Raw genomic sequence first — 11607 nt, 5'->3', positions numbered from 1 at the left:
TTACCGGAAAGGTTTCGGGCTCATCGGTAGTGTACCGGGAGTGCCGGGAGGGGTGCCGGGGACCATCGGGAGGGGTGTCACGCCCCAAGGGGTCTCATGGGCTATGGGAAGAGATAAACCAGCCCCTAGTGTGCTGGAATAAGTTCCCACTAAGGCCCATAAGGTTTGAGAAGGAAAAAACACAAGGTGGAAAGAGTTTCCAAGTGGGAAGGTGGAATCCTACTCCAAGTAGGATTGGAGTAGGACTCCTCCACCTCCAATTTCGGCCAAACCTTTAGGTTTTGAGGCTGCCTCCTCCCCTCCCTCCCACCTATATATACGGAGGTTTTAGGGCTGATTTGAGACGACTTTTCCACGGCAGCCCGACCACATACCTCCACGGTTTTTCCTCTAGATCGCGTTTCTCCGGAGCTCGGGCGGAGCCCTGCTGAGACAAGATCATCACCAACCTCCGGAGCGCCGTCACGCTGCCAGAGAACTCTTCTACCTCTCCGTCTCTCTTGCTGGATCAAGAAGGCCGAGATCATCGTCGAGCTGTACGTGTGCTGAACGCGGAGGTGCCGTCCGTTCGGTACTAGATCGTGGGACTGATCGCGGGATTGTTCGCGGGGCGGATCGAGGGACGTGAGGACGTTCCACTACATCAACCGCGTTCACTAACGCTTCTGCTGTACGATCTACAAGGGTACGTAGATCACTCATCCCCTCTCGTAGATGGACATCACCATGATAGGTCTTCGTGCGCGTAGGAAAATTTTTGTTTCCCTTGCGACGTTCTCCAAAAGTGGCATCATGAGCTAGGTTCATGCGTAGATGTCTTCTCGAGTAGAACACAAAAGGTTTTGTGGGCGGTGATGTGCATTTTGCTGCCCTCCTTAGTCTTTTCTTGATTCCGCGGTATTGTTGGATTGAAGCGGCTTGGACCGACATTACTCGTACGCTTACGAGAGACTGGTTTCATCGTTACGAGTAACCCCCTTTGCTCAAAGATGACTGGCAAGTGACGGTTTCTCCAACTTTAGTTGAATCGGATTTGACCGAGGAGGTCCTTGGATGAGGTTAAATAGCAACTCATATATCTCCGTTGTGGTGTTTGCGTAAGTAAGATGCGATCCTACTAGATACCCTTGGTCACCACGTAAAACATGCAACAACAAAATTAGAGGACGTCTAACTTGTTTTTGCAGGGTATGATTGTGATGTGATATGGCCAATGATGTGATGTGATATATTGGATGTATGAGATGATCATGTTGTAATAGAAATATCGACTTGCACGTCGATGGTACGGCAACCGGCAGGAGCCATAGGGTTGTCTTTATACTAACATATGTGCTTGCAGATGCGTTTACTATTTTGCTAGGATGTAGCTTTAGTAGTAATAGCATAAGTAGCACGACAACCCCGATGGCAACACGTTGATGGATGATCATGGTGTGGCGCCGGTGACAAGAAGATCGTGCCGGTGCTTTGGTGATGGAGATCAAGAAGCACGTGATGATGGCCATATCATGTCACTTATGAATTGCATGTGATGTTAATCCTTTTATGCACCTTATTTTGCTTAGAACGACGGTAGCATTATGAGGTGATCTCTCACTGAAATTTCAAGACGAAATTGTGTTCTCCCCGACTGTGCACCGTTGCGACAGTTCTTCGTTTCGAGACACCACGTGATGATCGGGTGTGATAGACTCAACGTTCACATACAACGGGTGCAAAACAGTTGCACACGCGGAACACTCGGGTTAAGCTTGACGAGCCTAGCATGTGCAGACATGGCCTCGGAACACATGAGACCGAAAGGTCGAGCATGAATCGTATAGTTGATATGATTAGCATAGGGATGCTTACCACTGAAACTATTCTCGACTCACGTGATGATCGGACTTGAGATAGCGGATTTGGATCGTGTACCACTCAAATGACTAGAGAGATGTACTTTTTGAGTGGGAGTTCTTAAGTAATATGATTAATTGAACTAATTGTCATGAATATAGTCTAATGGTCTTTGCGAATTACGATGTAGCTTGCGCTATAGCTCTACTGTTTTTATATGTTCCTAGAGAAAATTTAGTTGAAAATTGATAGTAGCAACCTTTGCAGACTGAGTCTGTAAAACCGAGGATTGTCCTCGTTGCTACGCAGAAGGCTTATGTCCTTAATGCACCACTCAGTGTGCTGCACCTCGAGCGTCGTCTGTGGATGCTATGAACATCCGACATACACGTTACTGATGACTACACGATAGTTCAGTGCAAGATACTTGATGGCTTAGAAGCAAGGCGCCGAAAACGTTGTAAAACGTCACGGAACATAAGTGATGTTTCGAAGAGATGAAATTGTGATTTCATGCTTGTGCCCTTGTTAAGAGGTGCGAGACCTCCAAACAAGATTCTTTGTCCACAAAGTAAAGGAGAAAAGCTCAATCGTTGAGCGTGTGCTCAGATTGTCTGAGTACGACAATCGCTTGAATCAAGTGGGAGTTAATCTTCCAGGTGAGATAGTGATGGTTCTCCAAAGTCATTGCCACCAAGCTATGAGAGCTTCGTGATGAACTATAACATATCAAGGATAGATACAATGATCTTTGAGAGATTCGCGACGTTTGACACTGCGAAAGTAGAAATCAAGAAGGAGCATCAATAGTTGATGGTTTGAAAAACCACTAAGTTTCAAGAAAGGCGAGGGCTAGAAGGGATACTTCGTGAAACGGCAAAACAGTTGCTGCACTAATGAAGAGACCCAAGATTAAACCCAAACCCGAGACTAAGTGCTTCTGTAATAAGGGGAACATTCACTGAGGCGGAGCAACTCTAGATACTTGGTAGATAAGAAGGCTGGCAAAAGTCGAGAGAAGTATATTTGATATACATAATGTTGATGTGTACTTTACTAGTACTCCTAGTAGCACGAGGGTATTGGATACTGGTTCGGTTGCTAAGTGATTAGTAACGCGAAATGAAAGCTACAGCATAAACGGAGACTAGCTAAAGGCGAGGTGACGATACGTGTTGGAAGTGTTTCCAAGGTTGATATGATCAAACGTCACACGCCCCCTTTACCATCGGGATTGGTGTTGAACCTAAATAATTGTTATTTGGTGCTTGCGTTAAGCATGAACATGATTGGATCGTGTTTATTGCAATACGATTATTCATTCAAAAGGAATAATGGTTACTCTATTTGCTTGAATAATCACCTTCAATGGTTTACTGAATCTCGATTGTAGTGTTACACATTGGTGCCAAAAGATACGAGTTAAATGATGATAGTACCACTTACTTGTGGCACTGCCGCTTGAGTCATGTTAGTATAAATTGCATGAAGAGGCTCCATGCTGATGGATCTTTACTCACCTGATTTCGAATCACTAGTGACATGCAAATCATACCACATGAGCAAGGCCTTGTTTTCATTGAGATGAAACAAGATAGTAACTTGTTGGAAGTGATACATTTTGATGTATGCAGTCCAGTGAGTGTTGAGGCACGCAGTGGATATCATTATGTTCTTACTTCACTGACGACTTGAGTAGATACAGGAGTATTTACTTAATGAATCACAAGTCTGAAATATTGAAAAGTTCAATTCTGTTTCAGAGTGAAGTTCGTCGTAACAAGAGGATGAACTGTCTACGATATGATCATAGAAATGAATATCTGAGTTACGAGTTTTTGGTACACAGTTAAGACAATGTGGAAATTGTTTCACAGTTCATGCCACCTGGAACATCATGGTGTGATGATGTGTCTGAACATCATAGCCACGCACTATTTAGTATGGTGCATGCTGGGATGTCTCTTATCGAATTACCACTATCGTTTATGGGTTATGCATTAGAGACAACCACATTCACTTTAAATGGGGCACCGCGTATTTCCGTTGAGATGACACAGTCTAGACTGAGGTTTAGAGAAATCTAAACTGTCGTTTCTTGAAAGTTTGGGGCTTCGAAACTTATGTGAAAAAGTTTCAGTCTGATAAGCTCGAACCCAAAGCGGATAAAAGCATCTTCACAGGATATCCAAAACAGTTGGGTACATCTCCTATCTCAGATCCGAAAGCAAAGTGTTTGTTTTCTAGAAACGGATCCTTTCTCGAGAAAAGGTTTCTCTCGAAAGAATTGAGTGGGAGGGTAGTAGAACTTGATGAGGTTATTGAACCATCACTTCAACCAGTGTGTAGCAGGGCGTAGGAAGTTGTTCCTGTGGCGCCTACACCAATTGAAGTGGAAGCTGATGATGGTGATCATTAAGCTTCGAATCAAGTTACTACAAACCTCGTAGGTCGACAAGGTCGCGTACTGCTGCAGAGTAGTATGGTAACCCTGTCTTGGAGGTCATGTTGTTGAGCAACAGTGAACCTACGAGTTATGGAGAAAGCGATGGTGGGCCCAGATTCCGACAAATGGCTGGAAGCCATAAAATCCGAGAGAGGATCCATGTGTGAAAACAAAGTGTAGACTCTGGTAGAATTACTTGATGGTCATAGGACTATTGGGTAAAATGGATCTTTAAAAGAAGACAGACGATGATGGTGATAAGTCACTATTAAGAAAAGCTCGACTTGTCGCAAAGATGTTTTCGACAAGATCAAACAGTTGACTATGATGAGTCTTTCTCACTCGTAGCGATGCTAAAGGCCTGTTAGAATTATGTTAGTAGTTGCTGCATTATTTATGAAATATTGCACGTAGGATGTCAAAACATTGTTTCCTCGACGGTTTCCTTGAGCAAACATTGTATGTGATACAACCAGAAGGTTTTGTCGATCCTAAAGATACTAGCAAGTATGCAAGCTCCAGTGATCCTTCAATGGACTGGTGCAAGCATCTCGGAGTTGGAATAAGCACTTTGATGAGATGATCAAAGATTTTGGGTGTGTACAAGGTTTATGAGAAACTTGTATTTCCAAAGAAGTGAGTGGGAGCACTATAGAATTTCTGATAGGTATATGTGGTTGACATATTGTGGATCAGAAGTAATGTAGAATTTCTGTAAAGCATACAAGGTTGTTTGAAAGAAGTTTTCAAAGGAGTACCTGGATTACGCTACTTGAAGGTTGAGCATCAAAGATCTATTGAGATAGATCGAAAGCGCTTAATAGAAGTTTCAACAAGATGCATGCCTTGACAAGTTTTTGAAAGAGTTCAAAGTAGACCAGCAAAGAAGGAGTTCTTGGTTGCGTTGTGAGGTGTGAATTTGATTAAGACTCAAAACCCGACCACGGCAGAATAAAGAGAATAGATGAAGGTCGTCTTCTATGCCTTAGCCGTAGAATCTAAAGTATGACATGCTGTGTACCGCACCTGAAGTGTGCCTTGACTCAAAGTATGTTGAGAGGTACAGAGAGTGATCCATGTTTGAATCACTAGCAGCGGTCAAAATTTATCCTTAGTAACAAATGGACTAAGGATTTTTTTCTCGATTATGGAGGTGGTTAAAGAGTTCGTCGTAAAGGGTAACGTCGATGCAAGCTTTGACACTAATCTGAATAACTATGAGTAGTGAGACGGATTCATATAGTAGAGTGGATATTTGGAGCATTTCTGAATAGCACGTAGTAGCAGCATCTATAAAGATGACATAAAGATTTGTAAAGAACGCACGGATCTGAAAGTTTCAGAACCGTTGATTAAAACCTCTCTCACAAGCAAGACATGATCAGACCCCATAACTATATGGGTGTTGGATTCGTTGGAATCACATGGTGATGTGAACTAGATTATTGACTCTAGTGCAAGTGGGAGACTGTTGGAAATATGCCCTAGAGGCAATAATAAATTCGTTATTATTATATTTCTTAGTTCATGATAATCGTTTATTATCCATGCTATAATTGTATTGATTGGAAACACAATACTTGTGTGGATACATAGACAAAACACTGTCCCTAGTAAGCCTCTAGTTGACTAGCTCGTTGATCAAAGATGGTCAAGGTTTCCTGGCCATAGGCAAGTGTTGTCACTTGATAACGGGATCACATCATTAGGAGAATCATGTGATGGACTAGACCCAAACTAATAGACGTAGCATGTTGATCGTGTCATTTTGTTGCTACTGTTTTCTGCGTGTCAAGTATTTATTCCTATGACCATGAGATCATATAACTCACTGACACCGGAGGAATGCTTTGTGTGTATCAAACGTCGCAACGTAACTGGGTGACTATAAAGATGCTCTACAGGTATCTCCGAAGGTGTTAGTTGAGTTAGTATGGATCAAGACTGGGATTTGTCACTCCGTGTGAACGGAGAGGTATCTCGGGGCCCACTCGGTAATACAACATCACACACAAGCCTTGCAAGCAATGTAACTTAGTGTAAGTTGCGGGATCTTGTATTACGGAACGAGTAAAGAGACTTGCCAGTAAACAAGATTGAAATAGGTATACGGATACTGACGATCGAATCTCGGGCAAGTAACATACCGAAGGACAAAGGGAATGACATACGGGATTATATGAATCCTTGGCACTGAGGTTCAAACGATAAGATCTTCGTAGAATATGTAGGATCCAATATGGGCATCTAGGTCCCGCTATTGGATATTGACCGAGGAGTCTCTCGGGTCATGTCTACATAGTTCTCGAACCCGCAGGGTCTGCACACTTAAGGTTCGACGTTGTTTTATGCGTATTTGAGTTATATGGTTGGTTACCGAATGTTGTTCGGAGTCCCGGATGAGATCACGGACGTCACGAGGGTTTCCGGAATGGTCCGGAAACGAAGATTGATATATAGGATGACCTCATTTGGTTACCGGAAGGTTTTCGTGCATTACCGGAAAGGTTTCGGGCTCATCGGTAGTGTACCGGGAGTGCCGGGAGGGGTGCCGGGGACCATCGGGAGGGGTGTCACGCCCCAAGGGGTCTCATGGGCTATGGGAAGAGATAAACTAGCCCCTAGTGTGCTGGAATAAGTTCCCACTAAGGCCCATAAGGTTTGAGAAGGAAAAAACACAAGGTGGAAAGAGTTTCCAAGTGGGAAGGTGGAATCCTACTCCAAGTAGGATTGGAGTAGGACTCCTCCACCTCCAATTTCGGCCAAACCTTTAGGTTTTGAGGCTGCCTCCTCCCCTCCCTCCCACCTATATATACGGAGGTTTTAGGGCTGATTTGAGACGACTTTTCCACGGCAGCCCGACCACATACCTCCACGGTTTTTCCTCTAGATCGCGTTTCTCCGGAGCTCGGGCGGAGCCCTGCTGAGACAAGATCATCACCAACCTCCGAAGCGCCGTCACGCTGCCGGAGAACTCTTCTACCTCTCCGTCTCTCTTGCTGGATCAAGAAGGCCGAGATCATCGTCGAGCTGTACGTGTGCTGAACGCGGAGGTGCCGTCCGTTCGGTACTAGATCGTGGGACTGATCGCGGGATTGTTCGCGGGGCGGATCGAGGGACGTGAGGACGTTCCACTACATCAACCGCGTTCACTAACGCTTCTGCTGTACGATCTACAAGGGTACGTAGATCACTCATCCCCTCTCGTAGATGGACATCACTATGATAGGTCTTCGTGCGCGTAGGAAATTTTTTGTTTCCCTTACGACGTTCTCCAACACCTGCTGCTAAATGGTGTTCCTCCTGCTGCACTACGTACACGCGAATTTGTACAACTCGGAGGCACGGAACACACTCGCTTGGCGGGTCCGCCAAGACGACATTTTGAATAAAGAAAATGCACGATTCTATTCTATATCAAACAGGATTTGATGTGTCATCAGCAGCTCTATTGCAAGTCAGTGTCAGCCTTTATTACCGCAATTTGTGTCTGGGGCAGCTGTCTGATGCAGCAAGGCCCTGATTATTGCTATTGCTAACAACCTTAAAGAGTGTCAGTCATCAAGGCCCTGATGCCGAAGCTTTCAGTCAGCAAGGCCCTGATGCCGAAGCTTTCAGTTTGATGTTTGCAACCCGCATTGCGGGTTGACTTCAGCTTCAGCAGGCTACTTTCCTGACGGACAGCGCAACATTGGCGAAGCCGGCAGCAGTTCATGCCGCAGCTATTCGACATAGCTATCACACATGGCGGATTCTTCAGCCTTTCAATGCTTTCAGGATCTACCACATTCCTAAGAGTCACAATTACCGAGCACATCATCAGGCCAAACTAGCACTAAAGTTTCAGATGCTTAGCTTCTAGCAACGAGAACTGTCTCAATACAGCTGTATTTGTAGATGGTGTTGTGTTGCAATGCACGCTACTGCCATATATCAATATAATATCCTATGTTCAGAAAAAAAACAAGCATCAACATATATAGTATATGTGAGTGACCGGTAAAAAACTAGTACCCCTTCTGAAACTAGGGAGTAGTGGCAAAATTCGCTGTTTTGACTTTTTGCTGGAAGTTAAGCCGAATCTGACCCGGTTGAGATTTTTTTTCGAATCTGACCCTTTTGCTACCATCGAGCCCTTGGCGGTAAGGTATAACAATCTACTGCCGAGACCCGTGACGGTAAGAAAATGGCCTACCGCCGGAGGGGCTGACGGTAGCGCATATGACCCTACCGCCAAATTATCCGTTGGCAGGCACACGCGCGTACTGTGTCTGTAACTTAAAGGTCTTTTTATGGTAGGCATGCAACCCTACCGCCAGGGGCCTCGACGGTAGGTTGTTATACCCTACCGCCAGGGGCTCCAACGGTAGCAAAAGGGTCAGATCGGATTTTTTTCCCAACCGGAGTCTGATCCGGCTTAATTTTTAGCAAAAGGTCAAAACACCGAATTTGGACGGGAGTAGTGTATATGTGAGTGAGACAAACATAACTTGTACGACCAGCCGTATGAATGCCACAACTCCTACTCACGGGGGGATAACCCCGGATAGGCTAATTCGGGCCACTTCCCTCTTTTTCTTCGACAACAAGATAGGGCGGATGCTTCCCCTCCAAAAGACTGGCTACTTCTGGACGGATATAAAGCCGGGCCGGTTCGGGGCGAAGCTGCCCGCCATCTGGCTCGGAAATGACCCGCCAGCCGGCGGGTCAACCCTTGTCACATCATCCTGACAGATGCGTCAGTGACGCATCATCAAGGACATGGCTACAACAGTTCAGATACCGCCAATTTGCATGCGCATGACTACAATGGATGCAGCCGTACCACTGACCATCGTCGACTGCGACCAGTTGAGGCTGCACAGTGACAACACACCTCCATTCACTCCATCAGGTGTCCCCGACATGGCTACAGTGCAGCGGGTCGTACCGCTGACTGCAGCCGGCTGCCCCAAGGTGACACCACACAGTGCGGCACATGCCGTTGCGTGACGAGCACTCACCAATAGCAGTGACTGGCCGGTGGGCCCCTTTTCCCGCAGGACCCTACAGTCGGAGGACCCTACACGCAACAAGACTCCTCAGCCGGCGCCCCCCTGGCCGGCTAGAGAGGCTACCAGCCGGGTCCCCTAGTACCATATATGCTTATTGTAAGCCAAGGGGTTAGCCTATAAACGTCTGGTACCATCCCATGCACGGGATCGACCACTTTCACCACACACACACCTATACAGAAGAGGTAGAGAGAGCATCCAACTTCTTCTTCCTCCTCTGTTGCACAACTTAAGGAGCACCATTGTAACTCATCCGGTTCATCAACCAAACCAGCAGGACTAAAGGTGTTACCTCCTATGAAGGGCCCCGAACCAGAATACCTCACACCGCTTGTCCTCAATCCCGTTTCCGAAACTCGCCGACGTTCTTACGACACCAACCACTCTGGATAAGCCACCCCTATCATACCCTTATCTTTTGCTACCATGCATGCACATTGTTCTCTTGCCTCCATTGGCACGAATTTGCCAATACGGCGGCATGATGGTGCTTGCCGGAAACAGGCCAGAGTTTCAAGTTAGTCTTCACCAGGAAATACATAAGTAAAAATACCAGACGAATATTTCGAAACGAAGGTGTTTGTGGTCTCACACGAAGGCACGGCCCGGCAGTAGCTACGTAGCGTGGTTTCAAATCTAGCTCCCACCATTTTTGGAGGCCACTAGTTAATTAAGCAACGTTACAAAAACGTCAGAGTCGGGAATTAAATTCTGCGTCCAACTAATTAAATGGCAGAGCAAATCCTCATAAATCGAAGTTAGCCACGAGACCCACGAGACAAGGAGGATACACATGCATGGATGAGTTGGAGGACACGTGGAGGCTGCCCGTCCACCCGAGCCAACTACTCTCGTGTGTTTTGCATATGAAATTCCTTTTTTTTTTCTCGCGTGAATTTGCATATAAAATTCGTACAAGTGCCTGCCTGGTCAGCTCATCAGCCCTACTCTCCATCTCGGCGCTTCGTTGTGAGTTAACGAAATGGTCCGTCCTTACTCCGGCTCCCATGCATGAGCTCCATGATATGCTGTGCTAGCATCTTCTTCACGGGACTCATGGCAGGTTGCTGTTTTGTGTGCGCGTGCAGAGCAGCAGCCCGGTGGTGAAGCTGGGGCCGTGGGGGGGCGACGACGGGGTGGCCCACGACATCACGGTGGCGCCGCAGCGGCTGGAGAGCATCACCATCCGCTGGGGCAAGGTCCTCGACTCCGTCGCCTTCACCTACAGGGACAAGGACAACCAGCTGCACACCGCCGGGCCCTGGGGCGGCGCCGGAGGGGAGAAGGAAGACCCGGACACGGTGAGCGATCGATCCGGTCCAGGCGGGCGCCTCTTGTCATCGATCCTGCTTCTTTTCTTGGTCTGATGTATGCACATGTGTATCTACAGATCACGTTGGGCCCCTCGGAGTACATAACTCAGGTCGACTGGTCGGTGGGACCGTTCAAGCTCAAGGAGATCGAGCACTGCATCACCTCGCTCAAGTTTGTGACCAACCAGGCCAGCTACGGCCCGTTCGGGTACGCGGTGGACAGCACGCACTACAGCCTGCCCGTGCTCAACAACGGCAGCGTCGTCGGCATGTTCGGCCGCGCCGGAGACTACCTCCACGCCATCGGCTTCTACGTCCTCCCAGAGACCAGTCTCGCATCTTGAGTTCCCATGTGCATTGATCCTGTCCATTGTTTAGCATTTAAAATAAATGGTTCGTCTTGATTTTTGAATATTACGAGTTCCTTTAATAAATGGTTTGTCTTGATTGTTGAATATTGAGTCTCTGAGGCTGGCCATAGTGGGAGTAACTTAGGTGATATCATATGCTTGAGAATAGCAAACATGCTGATGTGACAGATGACTAAAGAAGAGAGAGAGTGTTAGAGTAACATAGGTAGATATCATATTAAATGTTATGCTACTATGTGTCATGCATGTCAATAAATGATGTCATCTATGATACTAGTTTATAATACTATGAGGTAGTATCATACAACGAAATTGCTTCACGTACGACGTTTTACGTCCGATAATTGTACGACACTTCCAGTCTAAACGTGCTAATTATTTTAGCCCCGTCGTGACCCATGGTCCAGCCCAAACCCAAAGCCCTTTATTTGCCCTAGCCCACTAGAACTTATCCACGTTTCCACCTCTTCCATCCGTAACTTTCCACGCCTCTTGTTATTCCCTCCAAAGCGCGACGGCTCATCTTCAGTCCGATCTCTTCCCTGCTGATCTGCAATTTCATCTCCTTCACATGTGATCTGCAA

General features: G+C 46.4%; 1 protein-coding gene across 1 annotated transcript; it reads left to right on the top strand.

The window, feature by feature from the left end:
• Window positions 1-10230: 10230 nt before the first annotated feature.
• Window positions 10231-11107, top strand: LOC123410349 (protein GOS9-like). Its single transcript, XM_045103280.1, has 3 exons — window positions 10231-10324; window positions 10428-10640; window positions 10730-11107. Exons 1-3 carry the CDS (start codon window positions 10322-10324, stop codon window positions 10994-10996), a joined length of 483 nt encoding a protein of 160 aa, XP_044959215.1. The 5' UTR covers window positions 10231-10321; the 3' UTR covers window positions 10997-11107.
• The last annotated feature ends 500 nt before the right edge of the window (window positions 11108-11607 follow it).

The sequence above is a fragment of the Hordeum vulgare genome, chromosome 7H (genome assembly GCF_904849725.1).
Source record: "Hordeum vulgare subsp. vulgare chromosome 7H, MorexV3_pseudomolecules_assembly, whole genome shotgun sequence".
In the NCBI taxonomy this organism is placed as follows: Eukaryota; Viridiplantae; Streptophyta; class Magnoliopsida; order Poales; family Poaceae; genus Hordeum; species Hordeum vulgare.
Note: the sequence above shows the minus strand (reverse complement) of the source record. Positions and strands in the feature narration are given on the sequence as shown.

Bases quoted from the DNA above. Each gene is read 5' to 3' on its own strand.
- LOC123410349 (XM_045103280.1), top strand. The intron at 10,641-10,729 runs GTGAGCGATCGA...GTGTATCTACAG, and splicing joins AGAAGGAAGACCCGGACACG to ATCACGTTGGGCCCCTCGGA.